General features: G+C 49.2%; 3 protein-coding genes across 4 annotated transcripts; 2 read left to right on the top strand and 1 right to left on the bottom strand.

Annotated features, from left to right (window-relative positions):
- Positions 1-2: 2 nt before the first annotated feature.
- On the bottom strand, positions 3-4,230 carry Zfpl1 (zinc finger protein like 1). 2 transcript variants are annotated; one of them, XM_052191803.1, is made up of 8 exons: positions 4,119-4,230; positions 3,617-3,726; positions 3,224-3,335; positions 1,848-2,041; positions 1,662-1,734; positions 1,444-1,590; positions 885-1,002; positions 3-452 (listed from the first exon to the last, which is right to left on the bottom strand). In XM_052191803.1, exons 2-8 carry the CDS (start codon positions 3,716-3,718, stop codon positions 266-268), a joined length of 933 nt encoding a protein of 310 aa, XP_052047763.1. In that variant the 5' UTR covers positions 3,719-3,726; positions 4,119-4,230; the 3' UTR covers positions 3-265. The 2 variants fall into 2 exon arrangements, with proteins under 2 accessions (XP_052047763.1, XP_052047754.1); XM_052191794.1 differs by having other exon boundaries at positions 4,051-4,227.
- Positions 4,231-4,285: 55 nt separating this feature from the next.
- Positions 4,286-11,432, top strand: LOC127691880 (sororin). The gene is made up of 6 exons (XM_052191813.1): positions 4,286-4,450; positions 4,640-4,731; positions 5,442-5,507; positions 5,590-5,625; positions 9,728-10,153; positions 10,289-11,432. Exons 1-6 carry the CDS (start codon positions 4,405-4,407, stop codon positions 10,367-10,369), a joined length of 747 nt encoding a protein of 248 aa, XP_052047773.1. The 5' UTR covers positions 4,286-4,404; the 3' UTR covers positions 10,370-11,432.
- A 3,266-nt stretch (positions 11,433-14,698) lies between these two features.
- LOC127691885 (translation initiation factor IF-2-like) lies at positions 14,699-18,884 on the top strand. Its single transcript, XM_052191825.1, is given in 6 exon segments — positions 14,699-14,809; positions 15,147-15,259; positions 15,455-15,550; positions 18,293-18,359; positions 18,495-18,588; positions 18,591-18,884. Coding segments are annotated over 6 exon segments (567 nt in total). The 5' UTR covers positions 14,699-14,749; the 3' UTR covers positions 18,728-18,884.
- Positions 18,885-26,521: the final 7,637 nt, after the last annotated feature.

The following is a 26,521-nucleotide window of genomic DNA, read 5'->3' as shown; positions in this document are numbered from 1 at the left end:
GATGTTTTAATAAAGTCTGTTGTTTATTTGCACCTGTCTGCTCCTTTGAGGGTTGAAGTAGAAGGATGGAGACCCAGAGGCAAGCAGGTGAAGAGCAACCTGACCACAGGCCTACACACCTGGCCTTGCAGCCTCCAACTGACTTGGCCCAGGGGATCTTAGTGTCTCAGGACTGAGGGAGAGGAGTAGAGAAAAGCCCTCAAGCCTTCCCACCTTCTCTCCCTAGGACTCCAGGTCCTAAGCTGGCCCAAACATGAGCATGGGCTCAGGAAGGACCTACACGGATGTGAGGGTTCATGAGCGGGTCCAGATTGGGATCACTGTCTGCTGCAGCCCGGCCGAGTCGAGACATAAGGGCGAGGAGTGCCAGGAAGCCCAGCAGCCCCAACAGGAGCAGCAGCCCTGCCCGCTGGAGCAGAGTCAGTGGCCGCTTCCGGGACCCAGCCCGGCTCCTAGGAGGAATAAGAGAAAAGTCAGGTCAGGCCCTGGGCCCCTGCCCTGGCACAGAGAGAAGCCTTAGTCACTACCTTTGTGGTGGGACTGGCCACCCTGTATTCCTGTATTCGCCATCATATTGGATTATTATGAAGCTTAGTGGGACACAAATCATCCTGGAAGCCTCAATATGGTAAACACGAGGGACACTCAAAACACAGGTGGCGTCACAGCAGGGAGGGGCCTCAGAGCCCAAGGCCTAACCTCCTATAGGAGGACAGGACAGAGTCCCCGGGGAGGACACAACACACTAACGCTGCCTGTCAAGCCAGGGCCTCACTGTGGTCCCAGTGCTGAGTGTTGTTAGGCCCCAGAACAAGTTCCACTGCCAGCAGACTGTTCGCCGTGGGGCCTCCCCTTTCTGACATCCCACCCTTGTGTCTGCATACCTGAGCAGTTGGGCCAGCCAACCCAGAGCAGGCCGGCGGCGGTATTTGTCATCATCACAATCTCCATGAAATCCTGCTGTCCGGTCATCATCCCGTGTGTCATATACTTTCCTTGGGGCTATAGAGATAGAGACACCAGCATCTGGGCTGAAGAGATGGCTCGGCGGTTAAGAGCACCGACTGCTCTTCCGAGGGTCCTGAGTTCAAATCCCAGCAACCACATGGTAGCTCACAACCATCCATAATGAGATCTGACACCCTCTTCTAGAGTGTCTGAAGACAACTACAGTGTACTTACATATAATAAATAAATCTTTAAAAGAGAGAGAGAGACCAGCATCAACAGGCTCAGACAAACTGATCCTATTGCATGGCTGGAGGTGGAATGAAGGATCTCCTGACCCCCCGCACAGCCTAGCAGTACCTTAGGAACCGTGGGGACGCAGTATCTGAACTTGGAGTGAGGAAGAGCCATCCCGCACGGGGTGGGCCCCTGAGCTCGCTCCACCCAAATCACCCACTGTTTTCTATTCTCCAACTGGGAAAATCCCCAACTCACCGTGTGTCAGGGCTTCAGTGCCGCCCATGTGTATGACTGTGTGCTGCTCCGGACGGCTGGGGGAAGGAGGAGGACGGGGAGCCTGGCTATAGAAAGCAGGTGCAGCGGGAGTGCTGTCTCTCTCCTCTTGCACAGGGGGGGTGGTGGCTGTGAGAAGAGAGATCTCTCAGTGGAGCAGGGAGGCAAGGCTCAGGCAGCAGATGGAGGCCACCACTTACCATTAAAGCTGGACCAGTCAGAGAAATCTGAGGAATTGAGGGGTTCAGGCTCTGGGCTTATCACCTCATCGATCTGCAGAAAGGAATCTCAGTCAGCAGCCTGCCCACTCCTGCTGCTAACGCATCCCACCTGCCTCATGAGGGGCAAGCACAAACAGATGGTCAGACAGACAGACAGACTCTCACCAGAGGGAGGCCCAGTCCTGCCCGGGCCCAGTTGACGGTGGCTAGCTTTTCTCTCAGTGCTGAAGCCACTGGGCCAGCAAGGTTGGCCGGGGGGAAGATGGGGCCGTTACAGCTGGGACACTGGTAGCCTGCAGGCGCTGTGTTTCGTGGTAGCTGGGCAGCACGGTCATTGATACAGGCCCAGTGAAAGAGATCTTAGGACCCATGAAATAAGAAAGGACAGAAATGAGAGAGGTAATTCTTTGAGCTCTTATCCTTGGCCTAGCAGTCCCATACCTCCAGAAGCCCAGGTTACTGCAGGAATGACTTTTGGACATAAGTGTGGATGCCCTGGGCCGTTCCTTTTCTCACCACTCCAGGTCCCTAAGGCTTCTTGCTAACACCATTGAACCAAATCAAGGTAGAGTATACCAACCTGGCCAGCCCATGAGAAGGTGTGACTGGGAAGAAAATACCTGCTACCCTTTCAAGAGTCTTCTCTGGCCTAAAATCATCGTACTCCTTGTGTTAATGACTACACAACAATAGTTTTAGGTGCCTATAATCCTAGCACTTGGGAGGTGAATGCAGAAGTATTAAGATTTCAAGGTCAGCCCCATGAAATCCCAGTCTCAAAAAAAAAAAAAAAAAAAAAAGACTATATACAGGACCACTTTCAGGTAAGTTTCCCAGACACAGATACATGCAGATGTCCAGAGGCACAAATACACACGTGCTTATAAGTGCACAAGCAAACTCAAGAGCCATTCCCTCAATGTACACTAGTAGTCGTACATGTAAGATATACACATCTGTACACTTATGTCCCCTGATACTCCCAACCCCCCACTTTCAAGTCATCATGCATCTCTTGGGACATGTGCTCATATACACATATTACCCATCTACTCATCCATGAGTATAATCAAGGCCTACATCTGTATGAGTGGACAAGTAATTTCACATGGGGAAATTCATGTGAAGCTGCCCCCTTTTGGATCAGTGCCTTGAAGAACTTAAGCTGAGACTTTACTACTAGGCTGTGACTGCTGACTCCCAGCGAACTGTAAGGTGGCTAGCTTCCTCGGTACAGTCTCAGAGTCAGCAACGTTCCCTAAAATGAATCTTGCTCACAGCCACAGCTCACAGTCATCTCTAGCTCTCCAAGACTGGCAGAGCAGGAAGGAGAAGCTGTAACTTTTAGGGAAGATTCTAAGGCCTAGGAAGGGAAAAGGCTTGCCTAGGTTTATAAAACAGGGCCAGTACCTAAACAAATCAGGGTCTGAGGCTCTGCCCTCCACGCTTGAGGGACTCATTGTCTTGCTGCTTGAAGGATGCTATCAAACCAGTCTCCAAGCTGGATCCTGGGGCTGCCCTGACCCCTTCCCAGGCCTCACCATAGCAGACAAGACGGGTGGTCTCCCGGCTGGCCAGGGGTGTGTTGCACAGGCGGCAATTGGGGTTGTAGTCACTATCTTGTAGCCACTGCAAGTAGGACTGCACGATGCACTGGAGTGGGAGAGAGATGTCACAACTGGTGCCCCAGGCTCCACGATGAGCATGCCACTCCAAGGCCCAGCTGCCTTGTTTCTCTCATCAGACTCATCACTTCATCTGTGCAGTCAATGACCATTTATTGAGCAGCTACTAAAGGCACAGCAGAGAGCATCATACACCACGCCCTTGCTCTAGTGGAGTTTACAGACTAGCCTACAGCCCCTCGTGGATTTGGAAGTAGCCAATCTTGTCTGCCCACCCACCCGGATCAAACACTGCTCTAAACGCCCCACCTTGGCGTGATTGGCTACCAGGCAGTGCTCGCAGACGTTAACTCGGTGTTCGAAGCAGAACAGGTTCGTCACCTTCCTCTTGGGGCACTTGCAAAGTCCCATGGCCGATCCTAAGAAGGGGAAATCAGTTGGCAGGAAGCCAGGTTCTGGTGGCTTCCACTTTGTTCTCACCAACCCAGTTCGTTTCTTCTTTTAAATCTCCCAGTCCCGTCCCACACCAGTTCCAACACCAAATTCTAGCATACTGCCTCAGCAAGGGTAAAGCCATGTCCCCTGTACAGATCGTATCACAAACGACCGATCCTTCATTCCATCAAGACCTAGGTCCTAGCCAGATCTCTCCACAACTCCAATACCACTAGCCCCGCCCCCAAGACCCCACCCCCTCTTGACCCGCCCCCAACTGGCAGACCACATTCTGGATGTCAACGAACCTCCGCGATGCCGGTCGCGACAGGTGCGTACGGTAATGGAAAGCGCGGAAGGCCAGGGATGAGCTCACCAACTCCGGTAGTTACAGCTTCGCTCCCTTCGGATCCGGCCTGATTATCCCTCGGCTGCCACGTCTCTTCCGGGTGTGGCGCACGCTGATGACGCCACAGCGCCGCCAGAACACTCCTCTGCCTTACGCTAGACGTAAAACCTGTGACGACACGGGTCGGCCTCCTTGTGTCACTTCCGCTTTCTTGCTTGCAGGGCGGGCAATTTGAACGTTTGAAGCAACAAACTTCCCAGTTGGCGCGAGCCTCAGTAGGCGACCACTGCGGAGATTGAACCCGATCATAGACATGTCGGAGCGGCGAACACGATCCGGAGGGGCCGCCCAGCGGTCTGGTGAGCGCGGGAGCAGTGGATCCCGGTTGTTTGGAAAACAAAACTTGGCTCCCAGTGGAAGACGCCCCAGCGGGGTAGTTGGAAAACGACTTTTGCTTTTCCGAACTCGTCAAGCATCTTGTTTCGTTTGCTTGCTGTCTTTTCTTAGAACAAAGTTTTGCTCATCATTAAACATGTTTTCTTTTCCAGGGCCCAGGACTCCACTTACCAAGCCTTCGAGGTCGTCCAAGCGGAAATCTGGCTCAGATCTCCCGAACACGTTCCCTGAAATCTGGCCGAAGGTGAGGTCCTAATTCCTCAGGTGTTGGGGTTGGTCCTGAGCACTGTGTATTCATATGCTAATTTCTATGCCCTGGTGTCTGTAGGCTGGTTAGCTAGCGTCTCCAGGCTCTCTGTTTTCTGTAATCAGCCTATGACTGGGCAGGAGAGGACAGAGGAGGCGGGACATCAGAGCCCAGTAAGGAGTCCCAAAGAGTTCAGGGATTGATTAGTGGGAGAGGAGGAGGTGCGGAAGAACCAAGTAGTTTCACCTGAAGGTCGAGAGGAAGAGAGCAGTCCAGAAAATACACATGGACCAGCGTGAGTCAGGGCAAGACTCAGGTAAAGGACTATGTGGCTGGGAGATAGGCAGCCTGAGAGGGTTAGAGTAGCTCAGAACCTGCCCAACATAGTGCCAACAGCCTTTTAATAATACCTCAGAGTCATTTACTCAGGAGGAGGAAATGCCCTGCAGTTATTTGGGAGCAAAGGGGTCAAAGACAACGCCCCCCCCCCCCAATCCAGTGCTTCCACAGTTGGTGCCCATTATGGGGCAAGAACTCACAAAATAACAAACTTAAAACCAGGCTTAGAGCCTGAAAAATCTTGGGTAGAAAGTGACAAAAACTTTTCTTTGCACCCCACCCTCCACCCCCTCCAAATTACTTTTACACTGACCTAGAGGGTTTTGAGCCAATGTAAAGCTCGTGGGTAATACTTTTTTTTTTCCCAGACTACTCCAGCAGCTCCAGTTAGAAAGGCCATCGTCTTGAAGAAGATCGTAGCTCATGCAGTAGAGGTGAGAGACTGAGAGGAACTTGGGATTGAGATGTCAAAACTGCACATAGCTATTGATTAATTGGTTGATGTTATCCCTACAGGTCCCAGATGTCCACACACTTAACAGGAGCCCTAGGGTGAGTTCAGTTCTGTTTATTTGTGTAGGGTTTAATCCCTTCACCTTAAAGGGTAGGCATATTAAACATTCACTTCTACCCAGGCAGTCTATGGCTTGTCGGTGTAGGTCTCACTTTGTAACACTATTTCCTGAACTAGAAGTTACTGGAAACCAGATTGGCCTCAAATTCACAGAGATCCACTTGCATCAGTCTCTGCAGATAGATTCAAATATTAGAGATGGGCGTGCCACCAGGACGGCTGTAATTATCATTCTGCGGGTGTCATTAATTTTTTGTTCTTTATGCTCTGAGCATTTTCACGATTTTTCTTAAAAAGTTATGCCTTAACCACTGGTCTTCTGTAAACTGTTTGCAGCCAGGTGGTTGTAGTGGTACACGCCTTTGATCCCAAGACTTGGGAGGCAGAGGCAGGCAGATCTCTGAGTTTGAGGCCAGCTTGATCTACAGAGGGATTCTAGGACAACCAGGGCTACACAGAGAAACCCTAGCTCAAAGAACAAAAAAAGTTTGTTTTGCCCAGCATTTATTTATGGTTGTAGAATGAGTCATGTTTAGGGGCTAGAAAGGTGGCTCTGGGTCAGAGCTGTTTTCAGATCACATCAGATGGATCCTAAACACCTATAGCTTCAGCTTGAGAATATCTAATGCCCTTCTCCGCCTGCTCAAACACATGCATACACAATGTGTGTTTGTTTTCGAGACAGGGTTTCTCTATTTACTCCTGACTGTCCTGGAACTCACTCTATAGACCAGGCCGGCCTTGAACTCAGAAATCCGCCTGCCTCTGCCTCCCAAGTGCTGGGATTAAAGGCGTGCGCCACCACCTCCCTGCATGCATACACAGTGTAAAAGATACTAGGTGGCACACACCTTTAATCCCAGCACTCAGAAGGCAGAAGCAAACAGATCTCTGAGTTATAGGCTAGCCTGGTCTACAGAGTGAGTTCCAGGACAGCCAGGGTTACATGTAGCCAAGCCTGGCCCTGAATTTAGTGTGTGCTTAAAGCTGGTTTTAAATTCGTGATTTTCAATCTCCCAAGTGCTGAAATTAATAGGTGGTGTGCCTGGTGACATTTTATTCTTTGAGCAAGGTTGTAGTGCTCTGGCTGGCTTTGGTACTTGTTGAGTAACTACGCTGGTCTTGAACTCAAGGTTACCATCCTTCCTCAGTCAGTGTGCTGGGGTTTACAGACAGGAGTCGAGTGCCAGTTTGATATTCTGATGTGTGTGTGGTGCTGGAGATCAAACCTGGGACACAATCCTAGGTGTATGCTAAGAAGGTATCCTGCTGGCAAGATGATCCCAGCCATCTTTGGACCGAGTGGGGTTCAAGACAATGTTTTTCTAGGTAACAGCCCTATCCTAGAACTTGCTTTGGAGAACAGGTAGACCTCACAGTCACAGAGATTCACTCCCTACAAGCCCCACCCCAGTGCTAGGATTAGAGTACATTACCACGCTTCCCAAACAGCTTTTAACCAAAGATGACATAATAAAGCTAATGTATAGAAAGATTTTTCTAGCCGGGCAGTGGTAGCGCATGCCTGTAATCCCAGCATTCTGGGAGGCAGAAGCAGGCGGATTTCTGAGTTCAAGGCCAGCCTGGTCTACAGAGTGAGTTCCAGGACAGCCAGGGCTATACAGAGAAACCCTGTCTCCAAAGGGAAAAAAAAAAAGATTTTTCTGTGATTGATTTCACTGGAGTCCTAGGACCAAGGTGGAGAGTTGAGATGTGTCTTGTCACATCTCCCAGAGGTCCTCCTGATGAGCCCATTGCCTCCATGGACACATTTCTCTGCAGTGTCCTTACCAACATCCATATGTGCTCATTTACATGTTTGACACCCTTTCCCTCTAAACAGGACTTCAGAGCAGGAACTTCTGCATTCAAGGCCAGCCTGGTCTACATGCAGAGACCCTGTCTCAAAAATAGAAATATGCTGAGCCGGGTGGTGGTGGCACACCACCTGTAATCCCAGCACTCTGGGAGGCAGAGGCAGGCGGATTTTTGAGTTTGAGGCCAGCCTCGTCTACAGAGTGAGCTCCAGGACAGCCAGGACTACACAGAGAAACCCTGTCTCCATAAAAAAAATAAAAAAATGCTGACTTTGGCTGCAGAAGTGGTGGTCAGGGGTCGCCCCTCTCCTGATTGGCCTCCCTTTATTAATTTAGTGCTCCCATTATAGCAATAAGAACACAATGAGGAAAACTGGGGAATAAAAGGCAGAATGAAGGCAGTGGTGGCATATACCTTTATCCAGCACTGGGGAGGCAGCAACTGGGGAGGCTCTCTGTGTTGTAGGCCAGCCGGGACTGCAGAAGAAAATTCTCCAGATTCTCCAGAGCTTATGGCCAGGAGATCTCTTGATGACTTCCTTGTATTAGAGCATGGTGCCCCTGAGTTTGTCCTTTTGCTATTTTGCTAGGTCTCGGCTCTAGAAAAGCTAGTGCTGAATTCCATGTCCATTGTGTCAGTGAACCCCACCCACAGTTTGCAGGGTTCAGTGAGCCCCCAGTGTGCAGGCTTCTGCTGTGCCTGCTGGGCACTGACAGTCCTGTGGACAGCTGGTGCCCCTGATCAAGCTTCCCTGTCTGGGTGGCATGACAGTATCAGTATCAGGCCAACTTCAGATAGCTGTATTGTGATAGCAGAAAGGTATGGTGATAGTATAGTTGTAGATGAAAGACTGGGCTGGTCTGGATCTCGGGTATGAACAGCCTCCCCGAGGTGGAACCATTTGAACTGAGAGGAGTGGGGGTGAGTAACCAGTCCAGGAGCCTCAGGTACGGATGTCAGGTTAAGCTTCTGCTGTTGACAGCTTTCCTGTGGCTCCACTGTCCTTGGGTCAAAGTACATTGTGGCCACGTACATAGAGGTGGTATTGTACCTATGGTGGCCATGGACATGGAGGTGGTATTGTACTGTAATTCCACTCTGTTCTAGCTTCATCTTCAGTTCCTGGATCATTATTTCCTGACCTCAGCCACACTGGCCCATTTTGTTCCTTGACCCTCACTGACACACCTTGTCCTCAAGGCTCTTGTATCCCCCTTTCCCACCTACTGCCTGTAACCACTCTCACTGCAGATGTTTACACAACTCTGTTTCACAACTTCAAACCATAGCTCGTGTCTCCTCAGTGAGACAACAATCCCAACCTGCCCCAAGTTTTGTTCTGCAGCCCTTGCTGGCCTGCAACTCAGAGATCTACCTCCCTCGTGCTGGGATAGAGGCATACACCACAAGTACACTGTAGCTGTCTTCAGACACACCAGAAGAGGGCGTCAGATGCTTGTGAGCCACAGTGTAGTTGCTGGGGATTGAACTCAGGACCTCTGGAAGAGCAGTCAGTGCTCTTAACTGCTGAGCCATCCTTCCAGCCCCCTCGTTGTGTTCTTATTGCTACAATGGGGGCACTGAAGTGCCAGTGGCTTTTCGTTTTCCTAGGACAGGTCACCATCAGGGTGGTGGTGGCACACACCTGTAATCTCAGCACTCTGGGAGGCAGAGGCAGGTGGATTTCTGAGTTCGAGGCCAGCCTGGTCTACAGAGTGAGCTCCAGGACAGCCAGGGCTACACAGAGAAACCCTGTCTCGAAAAAACCAAATCCAAAAAAAAAAAAAATTAGATACTTTGCCAAATGAAATTTTGAAAAATCTTTAGCAGTTATGTAGCAGATGGCCCATAAAGAGTGTGCCTGGATGCAGGAGGCATCAGGCCGGTTTAGATCTGCTGAGATTTCGTGCCAGCTAACAAGTGGTAGCTACACACTAGGCACACCTTATGGTAGCAGCAGCAAATACTATCTCACAAGTGCAACTCCTCCAGAACAATATAATTGTTTCTTCCTAACAGTGGGCATGGAACCCAGGGTGTGTGCATTTTGGGCGTGTGTTCAATGACTGTGTTTGTTGCTTAAAATCTATCATGGATTGGGGATGGAGCTTCACGGTACAGTGTTTGCTGAACTTGGACACGGTCCTGCGCTCCAACCCTACAACATGAAGTACAAAGAAACAGAAATCCTGTGTTTCCTGTAGGCAGTCTTTCCATCCTGAATCCCCTAGCTGACAAGACTTCTCTCCTGTCCTGATACAGATCTCTTTTATCTTGGAAAAAGAAAACAACCCTCCGCTCAAGGTACCCACTAAAGAGGACCTCTTCAAGACTTGCAGTGTGCCTGGTACTCCCTCCAGCACCCCTGTGCTGTACACTCAGAATGTTGAGTCTAACTCTGGAGAAGCAGAGCTGGACACCAGAGACCTGGAAATGTCGCAGAAAGTCCGGCGGTCATATGGTCGGCTTCAGGGCCTTGGCTGTGCCTCAACCTCCACCCCTGGCCGCCGGTCCTTTTTTGGCTTTGAGGGACCTGACGACTTGCCTGGAGTCTCACCTGTTGTGTGTTCAAAGTTAATGGAGACCCCAAAGGTACCTGCGAAGCAGTTGGTTCCAGATAGGACACTCCCTGGAATCTCTCCCCCAGTTGTGAAAGAGAAACGAAAGAAGAGGATTCCTGAGATCCCGGTGAGTGGACGAGCCGAGGTGTGGGGCCAGACTTCTCTGGCTCTTGAGGGAAGGTCATGCCTGAGGGTGTGGGTAGCGTGCTCTGGCCAACCTGGCTGCTCTTCCCACTCACGTGCCCTCATTTCTTTCCCCCAGAAATCAGAGCTGGATAAGTGGGCTATGGCCATGAATGCCGAATTCGAAGCTGCTGAGCAGTTTGATCTTCTGATTGAATGAGATGAACTGGGATGCCAGTCATTGAGTGGGAGGCCTGGCTGGCCCCCCTCCCTGTACATGCTGCCCTTTGAGTGGAGCAGGATGTATGGGGTCCTCTTCACTAGCCCTGTTACCCAGAAAGGTCTTGCTGGCCCCTTGTTATATTGCGTCTTTTACCCTGGACTTTCTACCTCTACAGTGTTGGTGATAAGAAGCCCCTTCTGCTCTGAGCCAGAAATGTTGGAAACAGGTTTAGCATGGGCTGTCTCTGCCGTTGTGTCCATCCACCAGTAGAGGTTCTGTGTTCTGCTATGGTTCTGTAGAGTTTCGAGATCTCAAAGGCCTGGCAGACAGTTAAATGCTTGAGGGAGGATCTGGACATTGAGTCTATGGAGTCCGGGATATGAGAGGAGGAGGGAGGCCTAATTGTTTTTTAGCACAGTGACTGTTGTGTAAGAACTGGTCGGTGTCTGCTCTGCTGTTGACTTGGCGAATGGGGTAGTGCTGCATACAGCACAGTGGGCACATTGACAGCGTGGGCCTCAGACGCACCGGTGGGACAGGGGTTATGCTCTCCGCTTTGACCTTTTTGCTCACATCTGTCTCTAAATATAAGTTCGAGCTGCGTGGTCTCAGCTCTGGACATCATGTCACATCTCTCACGTGTCAGACAGCCGGAGCTCTGATGGCCGCTTTTGCTGTGTGCTTAAAACTATTGAATTGCTCTCATGTGAGACCGTTCCTGGGGGTTGCTGGCAACAAAAGCAGATGGATATATCATGGTTTCTGGGGTTCTTTCCTGCCTGTCACCTCCTCTCAATTATGGTAAAAGCCATGGTTTAAAGGCCATTCGACTTCCAACATTTACAAGTTCATGGGAATAGAAGCTGTGAGGAATGAGCTCCGTGAGCCCTGTTATCCCGGGTGGTTTTAGTGGAACACTGCAGGATTTGTCCTCACCTAGTCCCGTGGACCTCGAGCTGGATCATGCTGACTTGCTACCATCACCTCTCTGCCTCTGAGAAACTAATGTGCAGCCTAAGGGAAAGGTGGCTTAATTTCAAATAAACTTTTTAGAAGTTTCTACCAGTGTATAGACTGATTTTTATTTGGATGAAGACAGCAGCACTGCTGTGAAGCCCTAGATGGCCTGTGTTTAGGCTGTATCGCTTGGACAGGCTGCCGGCCTGGCCTCCTTCTGGGGCTCTGGTCCCAGATTCTTCCTCCAAGCTAGAGCTTCCTGGAATGAAGGCCCAAGCCCTCTGGTCTCAGGAGGGAAGAACTTGGATCTGAGTAAGGCTGCTAAGCACTCGTCCCCAGAGGAGGTCTATGGAAATCACACAGCTAGGCCAGTTACCCTCAGGCTCATCCAGTGGAGGAAACTGTGTGGCCCAGGTATAACAGCCCCTCCTGGATGTTACCCAGCAGCTAGGCCATGGCACCCCTGAGAAGCTGATCAAAGATCTGGGATTCCTAGGTCTGTTGTGTGATGTGTGTCTAGCTTAGCTTCTGGGGAAACCTAGGCCATTATGTTTTCTCCAGAGCTCTTGCTGAACCTGGAGTATGAGTCTCAGCTAGACTGGCCAACAAGACCTGGGATCTGTCTTACCCCTTCCCTGGCTCTAGGATTACAGATGCATGCTACCACAGCTGGAGATCTGAACTCAAGTCCTCATGCTTGCATATAGTAAGAACTTTATTCACTGCCTCATCTCTCCTTTGCCCCTTCATCATGTTGCATGCTTAAAGTACATATGCATTATCATAATTTAAAATGACACTGGCCCGATGTGGTAGCATACACCTTCAATGCCAGCACTAGGAAGGCAGAGAGGCAAGTGGATGCCTTGTCTTCATAGTTCTAGGTCAGGCAGAGCTATGTAGGGAAACCCTGTCTTATAAAATTAAACACCCAGGGCTGGAGAGATGGCATCAGTGGTTAAGAGCATTGACTGTTCTTCCAGAGGTCCCGAGTTCAATTCCCAGCAACCACATGGTGGCTCTCAACCATCTGTAATGGGATCCGGTACCCTCCTCTGATGTGTCTGAAGACAGCTACAGTGTACTCACAGACATACATCTTCAAAAAGAAAAAAGGGAGAACAGGGGTAGCAGGTAGCTTCAGGCTTGTGATGAGATGCTCTCTTTCCATACCACTGGATGGGACACCTGTGCTACCCTGAGAGTGCCCTCAGAGTAAGCCCACCACCATAGACAGGGCCTTAAGGGAGAGATGTTTGCTCAGCAGGAAAAAGTGTGCAGAATAAGTTGTCAGAGTGGACAGAAACCTTGCAGGAACATCTATAGATAAGCACAGAGCACTGGGGTCGTTTGCAATTATATTAAAAAGAAGCCCTGTTCTGAGTGAGAAAATGATGTGGGCTTGAAAACAATGTGTCAGCCAGCTGTGGTGGTCCACATCTGCACTCCCTGCTCTTTTCTGGTGGAGGGAGCAGGAGCTCTAAGCCGTGCTCCACAGGATGATGAGTTCGAGACCAGCCTGGGCCACACCAGACTTTCTCAAAGACAAGAACAAAGACAAACCTTTTTAGTGTACGTGCACACCCTGAACTGCTGTACCTTTGGGATGTGTTTATATAAATCCTTCATGGGCTGGAGCTCAGAGGTAGAGTGCCTATCTAACACATGGGCCTTTGTTTTTGCTTTTTGGGTTTTTTTTTTTTTTTTAAGATTTATTTATTTGTGAGTACACTATAGTTGTCTTTAGACTCATCAGAAGAGGGCATCAGGTCTCATTATGGATGATTATGAGCCACCATGTGATTGCTGGGATATGAACTCAGGACCTTTGGAAAGAGCAGTCAGTGTTCTTAACCTCTGAGCCATGTCTCCAGCCTGGACCTTTTGGTTTTATCTCCAGTACCACTTACGTGAAATGATTCAATATCTGAAATTGAAATGTTCTATCTGCCTTCCTTCCTTCTTTCCTTCTTTCCTTCCTTCTTTCCTTCCTTCCTTCCTTCCTTCCTTCCTTCCTTCCTTCCTTCCTTCCTGTTTTTCAAGACAAGGTTTCTGTGTATTCCTGGGTGCCCTGGATCTCACTCTGTAGACCAAACTGACCTTGAACTCATATATCCACCTGCCTCTGCCCCCTTAGTGTTGGGATTAAAGGCGTGCACAGCCCCTGCCTTGCAAATGTTCTGTATTTCATCTGGTGATTTTTACCAAAGCTTCAAGTAAGCAGAACTTGGTTAGGTACCTCCCTTCAAAAAAGCAAAACCAAAAAGCCAACCATTCTAAAAACCCACAAGGGCTGGGAGAGAGGAGGAGGAGGTGGTAATATTTAAAGGAGCCCTACTGTTGTATGAATGGGGAATCACCTCCGCTTGCAGCGTCAGGTGTGACTGAGAAGCAAGCAAAGATGGCACTTGAGCCCTTTCGTCACAGCACTTTGTTTAGTATTTTGTTGTCTGTTTTTCCAGATGGAGTTTCATATAACCCAGACTGGCCTTTATGCTGTTATTTACCTGAAAGGTGGCCTTAAATTCTTTATTCTCCTGCCTCCACTTCTAAGTACTAAGACTACAGCTGTGCCTAAAATATTCACTTTTGGGGTGTATTGAATTTATACCTTGGAGATAGTTATGGACTCTGGAGATGACTCAAGGTGTAAAAACTTAACCAAACGAGCTTTTAACAGCCCCAAGTTTGTTCCTTGAAGCCAATAGTGGAAGAAAAGAACCGATTTCTAAAAATTGTCTTTTGACCTCCACACGTGGACCATACACACATATACCTGCACTCGCACACAGTGGTAATAAAGTTTTTTTTAAAACACTGAAAACTGGATATATTGATTCCTTTTTTTCTTCTTATGACAGAATAACTCAGTAAGGAAGGGTTTGTCTTGGCTCAGTCTGAGGACATAGTCCCTCATGCAGGGGGCAATGGCAGCAGACCCTGAGGAGTCTGGTCGCATAGCATTTGAGATGCAGGGAAAGATGAATGCTAGGGGTCAGTCCTCTGTGCTTTTCATTCTGTCTACAACCCGCCCATGCCGCAGTGTATCCTCCAAGAGGGGGTCTTCCCTCTCTAGGAACTTCTTCACAAGCATGCCAGGAAATGTGTTTCCTAGGTGATTGTAGATTGTCAAGGTGACAATATTTACCATCAACACTGGGCATCCCGTATTGTACTTGCTGAGGGCTTTACCACCTGGGCTGGGCTTTGGTCCGGCAGCACTAGCTCTGGCGCCTCCGGCTTGCTGAATATTGCTGGTAATGGGCTCAATGAGATCAATTACTAACCCAAGAAAACCAAACTTGTTAGAAAAGGCAAGCAAAGGGTACGGGGGAAGCGGACCACCAACCAGGCCTGTGTCTCCCTCAGTCTTCTGCAGGCAGGCAGAGTGCCCACTCCAAGCAGGTCTTGAAAACAGCCATGCAGCCTGCCGAGCCACAGCTAGAAGAACCTAAGGACTCCAGCGAGCCTGATATGGAGGTGACAGCAAAGCCCTGTGGGACCCCCATCTACTGTTGACCCTAAGACAAGGGAGATAAGCAGGCTGCAGAAATTCTTCCTTAGCCTGGCCAAGACTCCTGATCCTCAGATTCCACACTGTGGAACATCTTGGGTCCTCAGCAGCTGGAGGGTTTCCTCTGAGAAACAAATCTCATTCGCCCCATCCTTTCCACTGCTTCCTCCCCAGAAGCTCGGGTACAGAGATCAAGTCCCTATAGAGAAGAGAGGTGGACAGAACAAGGAGGGGGAGGAGGGCTGGGCTCTTGGGTTGGAAGCCTCATGCCATTTTAGTCACTAAGGCACCTTCTCTACAAAGCCATCTTCAGAGCCAGAGCCAGAGCCAACGTTGGACGTGCAGCCGGAACCGACTGTCACATTCCTGTTCACACTCCTGAACACTCCTGAGCCCAAAGATGATGACGATGAGACGTAAGGCTGCCTAAATGGTGTGTCTGTGAGTGGGCATCGTTGAGGCAACCCCCACCTGAGACCATTTAAACCTGTGCTAGGATTAAGCTTCGGGCTCAACAGCAGGAAGTCCACACGTGACTGATGGGGCTGGCTCTCAGGCTGGGAACACACAGCTGGCCTCCAGACCCTGAGGTCCCACTCTTACCTCCCCAGGGACACAGAGTATGAGAGTCAGTTCGTGGAGCAGGATGACTGGGGCCCCAGGCGGACCTCGGAAGAAATACAGCTTTTGCAGAGGGACTGCAGGAGGTGAGTTTCAGGAACAGACCAGTGGGGCAAAGCTTGCAGGACAGGTTGGTGAAGCCAGATCAAGTTCTTAGCTGGGGGCTTGGGCTGCTGCAGGGCAGGGTCTCCGCTTGCCCTGGATTCTCTGTCTTTTCTGTTGTCTTTATTCCATCAGGGCCCTCAGCTCCCAAGCAGAAGTATCCTATGGGATCAGGACCTGCTCCATCCGTTAGGGACCGTAGCCATGGCTGAGTGGCAGGAGCCTAGTATACGGAGTGTTCTTACCTTTAACTGTCAAAGAACTAGATGGGTAGGTGGTTGTGGGGGGGTTCTGTTCTGTGATGTCAGCCAATGGAGCTGGGGGTCTACGATTCCTCCTGGCAACAGAGGTCCAGGGATGGAAGCAGTGTCCCTTCAGTGCTCAGTGCCTTTGACCCTGGATCTGAGCCATGTCCAGTTCCACTCACACACTGCTGTCACTGGGCTCCTGAGCAGGGCTGATTCAGACCAGAAGCTTTCAGAGTCCTGAACCAGGCCTTAGAGAGCTCAAAGAGATGGCCAGCCTTCTGCCCTGCGTCGTAGAACCTGCCGCCCAGGTGATAAGCAGTCTGAGTATGGGTGAGTTGCATATGGGCGAGTGGCTGCAATCCCGGCATTTAGAGATGGAAGCAGGAAGATCAGGGATTCAACATCATCTTCTCTTTGAGGATTCCTGGCCATCCTGGGCTACATGAGATCTTGTTATGGATAAGTGACACGGGACTGAGCATGTGGCTGAGCATTTGCCTCTCCAGAAGGAAGCTCTGGTTCAAATCTCAGCGTGTGCCCAAAGTCAGCAGTGGGAAGGAAGAATCAAGAGTTCAGTGTTGGCCGGGCGGTGGTGTCGCACGCCTGTAATCCCAGCACTCTGGGAGGCAGAGGCAGGCGGATTTCTGAATTCGAGGCCAGCCTGGTCTACAGAGTGAGTTCCAGGACAGCCAGGGCTACACAGAGAAACCCTGTCTCAAAAACAAACAAACAAAACCAAAACAAACAACGCCCCCCCCCCGCCCCCCAATAAAAAGGTGCACTGGCTGCTCTTCTGGAGGTCCTGAGTTCAATTCCCAGCAACCACATAGTGGCTCATAATCATCTATAAGGGTTTCTCAATGCCCTCTTCTGGCACACAGGTGTACATGCAGATAGATGCATACATCTATACTCATACATACAATAAATAAAAGATAAATATTTTTTTAAAAAAGAGTTCAAGGTCATCCTGGTCTATATATTAAGCTTGAGGCTAGCCTGGGCAATATGAAATTCTATTTCAAAATTATTTAATTACTTAAAATGTAATAAAAGGACTAGAGAGATGGCTCAGAATTTAAAAGCACCAGTTGCTCTCGCAAAGGTCCTGAGTTTATTTCCAACAACTAGATGGTAGCTCGTAACCATCTGTGATGGAATCTGATGCCCTCTTCTGTCATGCAGGCATACATGCTAATAGAGCACTAATACACACTAACATACATACATACATACATACATACATACATACATACTTTTAAAATGCAATAAAAATAAAGAGAAAGAGCTAGAGATATGGCTCAGCAATTTAGAGCACTGGCTGCTCTTATAGAGGATCCAGGGTCAGATCCCAGCATCCACATATTCACAACCATCTATAACTCCATATATAGATTGAATTATTTATTTTAAGTATATGAGTACACTGTAGCTGTACTGATAGTAGTTGTGAGCCATCATGTGGTTGCTGGGAATTTGAATTCAGGACCTCTGCTCACTTACTTCAGCCTAAAGACTTATTTATTACTATATCTAAGTACACTGTAGCTGTCTTCAGACACACCAGAAGAGGGTGTCAGATCTATTTATAGATGGTTGTGAACCATCATGTGGTTGCTGGGATTTGAATTTGGGACCTTTGGAAGAGGAGTCAGTGCTCTTAACTGCCGAGCCATCTCTCCAGCCCTATCTGTAACTCTTAATTCCAGGGAATCTGACTCTCTCTCTTCTGACTTCTGAGGGCACCAGGCACCGGAACAGACAAAACACTTAGAATATAAACTAAGTAAATCTTTTTTTGTTTGTTTGCTTTTCAAGGCAGGGTTTCTCTGTGTAGTCCTAGCTGTCCTGGAATTCACTAAGTAGACCAGGCTAGCCTGGAATTTACAGAGATCCACCTGCCTCTGCTGGGATTAAAGGTATGTACCATCACTGCTCAGCTGAAATAAGTAAATCTTAAAGAAAATGCTAGCCCTGGGAACCCACACTTTAAATCCCAGAACCAGGAGGCTGAGGCAGGCAGTTCTGTGTGTTTGAGGCCAGTCTTGTCTACATAGAGAGTTCCAGGCCAGCCAGGGCTACATGATGAGACATCATATCAGAAACAAAAAAAGAAAGAAAGAAAGAAAGAAAGAAAGAAAGAAAGAAAGAAAGAAAGAAAGAAAGAAAGAAAGAAAGAAAGAAAGAAAGAAAGAAAGAACAAGAGAAAGGAAGAAAGAAAAAGAAAGAAAGAAAGAAAGAAGAAAGAAAAAGAAAGAAAAAGAAAGAAAAAGGAAAGAGAAAACCAAAGAAAGAGAGCAGGATTGGTTTTTCTGGGCTGTTAATGCAGGTCGTGTGGGAGGACCAGTTCCCCCTGCATTGGTGATGCAGGGGGATGCCTACAGAGGCACCAACCACTGAGCTAATGCAGGAGGTGTGTGTATTGTAGGGGTGACTGGGAAAAGAGCCTGGGCTCAGGGAGCCTCTCCTTTACCCTAGGCTCCAGGAATCACTGTACGCTAGCCAAAGGGAAAACATGGTCCTTGAAGAGAAGCTAGAAAACTTGGTAAGACCCTCAACCCAAGCACCTTGCTCTGCCTTGAATCCTCCCTACCCCGCAGCCTTTCCCTTTCGCTCCTGAGGCTAGACTTAGTCCTGCTGGTTAGCCACCCACGTCAGGTCCTGTAACCCTTTGTCCTAGCCTACCGTGGTGTACGAGGACCTGGAAGACATCATGATCATTCCAGACGAATCTAAGGTCACCCAGGAAATAGCTGAAGACTCCCAAGACAAAGCAGAGGGCATCCAGGAGAAAGGAAAGGATATCCAGGAGGAAGCAGAGGACACTCAAAAGGAAGCAAGGGTCACCCAGCAAGAACCAGAAGACACCTTGGAGAAAGCAGAGGACACCCAGAAGGAAGTCCAACCTCGTGAGCAACGGAAGAGGTCTTCTGGCCTGCGCTACTCCTTTGACACTCCCATACCTTTGCCAGCAACCACCGTATTCCCAGAAGATTCAACAGGAATGCGCCACCAGTCAGCCCGCCCCTCTTTAAGCCCCAGCAATAAAGATCACCACTGAGTTGCATGGGCCTTGGGTGAGGTGGACATCCAGCTGATCTAAGGAGAGCTAGGTCTCTGGACCTTTCTAACCCCAGTAGTGCCGCCTTCAGACTCAGTCAAGGGTCTATGATGAATAAGTTCTGGGTTGGGACAGGAAGAGATTGTACTCTCATCCTTGAGGGTGAAGGCTGGAATTTCAGAGTTCAGACTAACTCTGGGAAGAACCTCTTTTGTAGGTCATGGGGTGGGGAGCAGGAAGATGGTAGGAATTCCCAAGGGATTACAGATGCATTTAGATTTGGGCAGTGACTGCTCAAGGGCCTTGCCTTTCAGTGTGTGCCCTGCCTGGGGAAGCCTCGCTAGGCTCCCACAATTCCTAAAGTAAGAGACACAAAGTGTGTGAGAGAAGGGAAGTCCTACTTTCTAAAGCCTGGGGAGGTGACTCAAGTAGTGAAGCTCTTGTCACTCAAGCTGGAGCACCTGAGCTGGAATCTCCAAAATCCACATCACAGTGGATGCATAACAGAGTGGTCATCCCAGCACTCCCAAGGAGAGGTGGGAGGTAGAGACAGAAGAGTCCCAGACGCTCTCAGGCCACCTGTAGGGAGAATTCTGGGATTTGGTTTCTTTAAAAAACATAGAATTATTATAAGAATATGTTTTCATTTTAACCCAAGGCATGGGATCTGGGGCCACTTCAGACTGTCTACAGCAGCTGTGGTTGGCCTCGTGCTACAGCAGGAGCATGAATTTGACAGCTGCAGATAGTTTCCACAATTTGTGGGGTGGCATTTGGAATTCTGGGGACTTTTCTGAGGGTATATAAATGCTAGGGCCACTGAAAGGTATTGTGGGTCGTTGGTTGGTTGGTGTTCGTTGCAATTTGTTAAGTAATTGTGAGCATAGATGAAACAAAAAGAAGAAATTAGATGTCCAGACAGTGAGTACCGTACTTGCCCCAGGGAACTTGACTCCCCTAATGAGCAGGAAATGGCCTAACCCCTGACTTTATTCAGGGGTGTATCTCTTCACCTCTGTCCTTTTCTTTCTCCTCTAGTGTCAGGGGGCTGAAAGGCTATAAGAAAAAGGATGAAGAAGGGTGGAAGAAAGAAGAACCTACAGAGGGGATAACAGGGTTATAAGGAGAGAGGGGGAGGGGATGGCAGGGTTATAAGGAAGGGGGAGGGGATGGCAGGGTTATAAGGAGAGAGGGGGAGGGGATGGCAGGGTTATAAGGAGAGAGTGGGGGAGGGGATGGCAGGGTTATAAGGAGAGAGTGGGGGAGGGGATAGCAGGTTTATAAGGAGGGGGCAGGGGATGGCAGGTTTATAAGGAGGGGGCAGTGGATGGCAGGGTTATAAGGAGAGAGTGGGGGAGGGGATAGCAGGGTTATAAGGAGAGAGTGGGGGAGGGGATGGCAGGGTTATAAGGAGAGTGGGGGAGGGGATGGCAGGGTTATAAGGAGAGTGGGGGAGGGGATGGCAGGGTTATAAGGAGAGTGGGGGAGGGGATGGCAGGGTTATAAGGAGAGTGGGGGAGGGGATGGCAGGGTTATAAGGAGAGTGGGGGAGGGGATGGCAGGGTTATAAGGAGAGGGGAGGGGATAGCAGAGTTATAAGAGAGTGAGGGGAAGGGGATGACAGGATTATGAGGAGAGAGGGAAGCTGGGGGAGGGCAGCCTGTGGGAAAAGTCAATTGCATCCTAATCCACTTTAGGAAATAATCTCTTAATTTTATGGAGCCAGAGCTGGAATTCCTCTCTAATTCTCTAAGAAAGCTTACAGGAAACCCTAGAAAGAAGAGTGGGAGTCAGGCCACTTCTCTGCTGCTCTTGGACCTGCACACACCATCTGGAAGGAGTTCCCTGCTTGTGGCTCCTCCTCCAACCAGGCTTGACTCTCCAGCCACCCACAGTGTTGTGAATCAAACCCAAGGCCCCACTAGGCTCGGCACCAAAATGCAGCTCCAGCCCCTCTTGCCTCTGTTTAACTCTGAAGCACCCTGGGGACTGTTCTGAGCCCGGTAGCTGAGGGAACACTTGAGAGGGCATATCTGATCCTGCCTCAGCTTAGGTCGAGCAGAACTCACTCCTTTAATTCCACAGCACACCTCTTCAGAGGCCCCATCCTCATGATTGTTGGAGGGGGTTCCAGGCATCCCCTGTGACTCAGTTCCTGCTAGCCCTTGGCCAGTGGCCCATCTGTACAAAGAGCAGTCTTATCATTTTCCCTAAGGGAATCATGTAGTAACGAAGTTGACCAGAGATGTTTTGGCCAACAGTTAAAAGATGAACCTACTTTTCAGACTAAGGACCTCCTCCCACATTTATTAGAGACTATCATTTATTGTATATAAAACATTTCCCGATATATATAAATTTTCCCCAATTATGGTATATTAACCCTAGCCCCACCTCCTTTGTGTCTGCATTATTCAGTTTAGATGGGGTCAGTCTTGAATTTAGATGGGCTCAATCTTGAAGTACAATCTAACAGGACTGGAGACTAAATACTTAGGATTCTGGACAAAAATTAAAGTGCTCACAGACCTTTGGACCCTTAGGTTGATTGATATTAATAAGGAAGAAATTTTCCAGAGGTCCTGGGTTCAATTCCCAGGAACCACATGGTGGCTCACAACCATCAGTAATGGGGTCTGATGCCCTCTTCTGTTGTGTCTGAAGACAGCTACAGTGTATTCATATAAATAAAATAAATAATTCTTTAAAAATCTAAGGAAGATTTTATATATATATATATATATATATATATATATATATATATATATATATATATTAATGCCACAAGGGTTGTGGAGGTCAGAGGACAGCTCTGTGCAGAATTCTCTCTGTTCACCTTTACGTGGGCTCCAGGGAGCACGCTGAGGTCCCAAGGCTTGTATGGCGGGCTGAACCATCTCTCTGGCCTGCAACCAATTTCTGATGTAAAAGAAATATGTTTGTCTCCGACGGTGATTTCAAGCTCTAGTCAGCTTAGGAGGAGGAGTCCACCACACATTCTCTTCTCCGGATTTCAGTCAGCAACTACTGAGTGCCCCACCCCACTCTTAAGTAAGCAAGCCTCTTTTTCTGACCATTGTTATTTGAATATCTCAGTTTCCCTTAGGGTGGGAACTCCAGAAACTCTTGAGCAAATGCCTTGTTATGCAAATTAAAGTTACTTTCCTTGTCTAGTAAGAGCCAAGTTAGAACTTAGGAACAGACTAGACTGAAGCGGTCTGTATCCTGCAATCTCTCTTTCAAAGCAGAGTGAATACAGACTAAGGAACACTCTGGAAAGGGTGAGGTGTTCCTGGGAAGGAATATCTCACCTTAAGGACTTCCTTCAAAAGCAGGCATCTTTGTAACCTGACTGACCTGTTTCCCCTGTTTCCTCTGAAAGGCCTCAGGCCTAGGAACCCAGTAATGTGGGGTTTTAGGCACTACCAAGAGTGTTGGGCTGCTAGGAAGCAAATGAATTAGAGACACCTCCCCCCTACACACACACTCTCAGGCACTGGAGGACAGTTGTCCCTAATCCACCTGGCCCTGCAGTTCCCAACCTCAGTTTGTGGTGTTCTAAACTCAGTCCCTGTGGCCACTCCTGCTGACACTGCCTGGCAGTAGCAGCCTAAAAGTCTCATTCAAACCCAAGTCCCATGGGGAAGTTGTGATGGTTTTACAAGGCCTCTCAGTTCACACACAGCTCCCAGATCTGGTAGTCAAAAGAAGTTTTGTATGTGCTAAAGCACCATGTACAATCCTCCAGACCCCTCTGTCCTCAAGACACCGGGCTGAGTGACAAAGCTTCCTTGTCCCATCTGGTGCCATCTCCTGGGAAGTGCAGAGCCAGGAAATGCTTTCCTGTAGCTGGACGTCTGCCCAGTGAGCACGGCACTGCAGCCGCATCCCTGCTCTCTGTTCTAACTGAAGCTGCAGCTTCGGACCATGACTGGACAGACACGGTCTGTAGCATCGTCAATGACGGTGCACACCTCAGAGGCTCCGGTGATTTCAAAGGACCCAGTGTGATGTATCCCAGAGAAGTGTGGTTATCTGCCCTCTGCCTGGCTTAAGAGGCCCAGGAGAAACAAGTTTGGTGTGTGTGTGTGTGTGTGTGTGTGTGTGTGATGTATATGTGTGTTTGCATATCATCTGCACATGTGTCACACATATATGTGTGAGTGCTTGTGCACAGGAGTGGGAGGGAGGAGGACTTTCTGAGTCACACCCTTGAGTTATTAGAGGGCTGTGCTCCAGGTCCAGGGTGGAGGCTGACCTCAGATGGGGACATGGACTGCTTGCTCTGCAGCGAAACCATGAGGGCAGGACAAGGGGATGAGCCAGGGCTAGGAGTCAGAGCAGTGACCTGCGGCGCAGTGGTCAGCTCAGGACTGGCCAGGGAGATGGCTATGGGCTTCAGAGAGGAGAGGGAGCACGGTTTGTACCAAGCCTGAATGATGGCCTGTGTTTGATTTCCAAATGACAGGAATAAACCGATCACCAGAGGTGATCCATATGCTCCTGACTTCCATATGCTTGCTGTCATATGGACACATCTAAATAAGTGAGGTGGGGGGTTGTTTGTTTTGGGTTTGGTTTGGTTTTTGATTGGTTGGTTGGTTGGATGGTCTTTTGAGACCAAGGTTTCTCTGTGTAGCTCTGGCTGTCCTGGAACTGATTCTGTAAACTAGGCTAGCCTCCAACTCACAGAGATTCACCTGCCTCTGCCTCCTGAGTGTTGAGATCAAAGATGTACACCACCACTGCCTAACCAAAATAACTAGTATTTTAAAAGCAAAGAGGAGAGTGTATAAGACTGTTATCTGTGGGCCCAGCTCAGACAACATGATTCGAGGGCATATTTTAGGACTTGATGATGCTTAAGATGGTCTTCTGGTTGTGCTCAGAGAAATCATTGGGAGTTAAAGCTAAATCCAGCTGCTTGCTGAGCTCGAAACAGACAGTCCCAAAAGTGAGGCTTGTTCTATACATTCTGTGCCTGTCTCCCCCCCCAAGGTCACCTGATGCTCCTGCATAGCCACTGAGTGTAACCAACATGCACCTTTCCCCACTGTTGGAGCTTGAAGCAAAGAGGATGACGGGTCACAGGCTGGGCCAGGAGGTAGAAAAGGAAGAGGAGCATAGTGGCCGTCCTACCACAGGGAGGGAGGGGTGGAGGGAGCTCACACGCTTTAGCTCTCTGCATTGATTTCTACCAGTGCTCACAGTCTAGAAGGTTCAGAGCCAGGCTTATAGTACTGTCCAGCCAAGGTGTCGCAGTGTCTTCGGAAGTGTGGACACCAAATGATTCCAACAGCTAGAGCTGATTTCCTTCTTGTTTAGAGAGTATTGTATATGCAACAGTGTGTGTGTGTGTGTGTATATGTGTGTGTGTGTGTGTGTGTACATGTGTGCATGTGTCTGTGTAGGTCAGAGGTCAGTATCTTCTTTATCCTTCACCTTTAACATATATTTATGTGTACATATATGGGTTTTTGTCTGCATGTGTGTCTGTGCGCTGTGTGCATGCCGGTGCCTGCAGAAGCCCAAGAAAGAATCAGATCCTCTGCAAGTGAAGTTAGGGGTGACTGGTTGACAGCCACCATTTTGGTTCTGGGAACTGAGCCTGGGGCCTCTACAAGCTGAGTCATTCCTTCAGCCCCTCCATCTTATTTTTTGAGATAAGGTCTTTCACTGAACCTGGAGATTCCTGATTCAGTGATATTGGCTGGTCAGCAGACCCTGAGGATTCCCTCTCTACTTTCCTAACCCTGGGGTAGGGGTTATAGACAGATGCCACATGCCCAGGCTTGTACAGAGGTGCTGGGGATGGAACTCAGGTCCTCATGCTTGTACAGAAGCCCTTCACTGACTGAGCCTTCTTCCCAACACTTCTTATTTTAGGCAGGGTCTCATGGGGCTGGCCTCAAATTCACTGTTTCCTAGACTGGTCTTGAACTTCCAATCCTCTTGCTTCTGCCTCTAGGGGGCTGTGATTGTACCACCAGGCCTGGCTTGAGTTGATTTCTCCAGTGTTAGCACACACAGATGTGGCTCACCATGCTCTAAGGCACAAGTCAGACTCAAGTAAAACTGCACACTCACTCTTGCCTATGTGTCTGCCTGGGCCGGCAAAAGTCCTAAGAACTAAATCTTTCCAGGGCAGGGTGTGGCGATGCCCTGGAAGTCCTCCGAGTCTCTATCACTCATCTTATCAGCTAACCTCAGCAACTATCTCTTAGTTCCTCTTTAAGGAAGGTCTGTGCTCTCTAAATTGGCAATCTCCAGATAAGCCCCAAGGCCATCTCCTGGGCCCTGATAATCATCCAGCCTGTGTATCTCTCCTGCTGGACTTTGCTTCCCAGGGCCCGCCATGGAGCTGGCCCTGGGCAGAGTAAGTGAGGATACAAGCATAGGAGGGAGTGTGGGCATAGGAGGGAGTGTGGGCATAGGAGGGAGTGTGGGCATAGGAGGGAGTGTGAGCATAGGAGGGAGTGTGAGCATAGGAGGGAGTGTGGGCATAGGAGGGAGTGTGGGCATAGGAGGGAGTGTGGGCATAGGAGGGAGTGTGGGCATAGGAGGGAGTGTGGGCATAGGAGGGAGTGTGGGCATAGGAGAGAGTGTGGGCATAGGAGGGAGTGTGAGCATAGGAGGGAGTGTGGGCATAGGAGGGAGTGTGGGCATAGGAGGGAGTGTGAGCATAGGAGAGAGTGTGGGCATAGGAGAGAGTGTGGGCATAGGAGGGAGTGTGGGCATAGGAGGGAGTGTGAGCGGATGGATGAAGGGGTCGGTGGGATTAGGTGGGTAAGTGGAAGAACTGAAGGGGAAAGCAACTGCATGAGAGGAAGGTGGATAAGCAGCAGGTGGTGGAGCCAAGTGGATTTCTGAGTTCCAGGCCAACCTGGTCTACAGACCAGGACCAGGTTCCAGGACAGCCAGGGCTACACAGAGAAACCCTGTCTAGAAAACAAATCCAAAAAAAACAAAAACAAAAACAAAAAAACAAAAAACAAAAAAAAGAGTCCCATGTCCTTCCACAAAGCGGACCGTCAGGGACAGAAACAGACAGGCCTGCCAGGCTTTCCCTCCTTTCTGACACTGGCTAAACATCTCTACAATGGCATCTTGCGTCATAAGACAACAGTGTGGTTTTGTAAATAAGGTCTTTACCACCACTATTTTCTAGCAAAGAAAATGGGCTCAGAGAAGCTAAGTGAATTGTCTAATATCGCACAGCACATCTAGCAAAATAACATCATTTGAACTAAAAAATTGGCTAAAGCCAGCAAGATACCAGAGTCAGGGACTAACCTACCCCAGTGAGGACACAGCAGGTAACAATGTTCACAGAGGGGCAGCCACAGGGCACACACATCTTGCATGCACTCAGATCCTGATCTCCCGGCTGATATAGAATGAGTCTTCCAGGGAGACGCTGGAATGAGCCATTCCCTTTGCTGGCAGTGTGTCCCTGCATTGTCTTGGTTCCTTCAGAGAAGGCCAAAATGTGGTCCAGGTGTCAACTCCCTGCTGACCCTGCAAGGTGTCTCCTGGCTCTTCACCATAGGAGCAAGAGAACATCACCACCCATTAGTAATGGTTAACCAACCAGACGCCTCATAAATAAGGAAGCCCAGCCAGGACTGCAGAGCCATTTCCACAGA

This window comes from Apodemus sylvaticus, chromosome 1 (genome assembly GCF_947179515.1).
Source record: "Apodemus sylvaticus chromosome 1, mApoSyl1.1, whole genome shotgun sequence".
In the NCBI taxonomy this organism is placed as follows: Eukaryota; Metazoa; Chordata; class Mammalia; order Rodentia; family Muridae; genus Apodemus; species Apodemus sylvaticus.
The sequence above is the reverse complement of the archived record's forward strand: the minus strand, read 5'-3'. Positions and strand labels throughout refer to the sequence as shown.

Bases quoted from the DNA above. Each gene is read 5' to 3' on its own strand.
- LOC127691880 (XM_052191813.1), top strand. From the start codon at position 4,405: ATGTCGGAGCGGCGAACACGATCCGGAGGGGCCGCCCAGCGGTCTG. The intron at 4,732-5,441 runs GTGAGGTCCTAA...TTTTTTTCCCAG, and splicing joins TCCCTGAAATCTGGCCGAAG to ACTACTCCAGCAGCTCCAGT. The intron at 5,508-5,589 runs GTGAGAGACTGA...TTATCCCTACAG, and splicing joins TCGTAGCTCATGCAGTAGAG to GTCCCAGATGTCCACACACT.
- Zfpl1 (XM_052191803.1), bottom strand. From the start codon at position 3,718: ATGGGACTTTGCAAGTGCCCCAAGAGGAAGGTGACGAACCTGTTCTGC. The intron at 3,336-3,616 runs GTGGGGCGTTTA...CTCCCACTCCAG, and splicing joins TGGTAGCCAATCACGCCAAG to TGCATCGTGCAGTCCTACTT. The intron at 1,591-1,661 runs GTAAGTGGTGGC...CTCTTCTCACAG, and splicing joins TGACTGGTCCAGCTTTAATG to CCACCACCCCCCCTGTGCAA.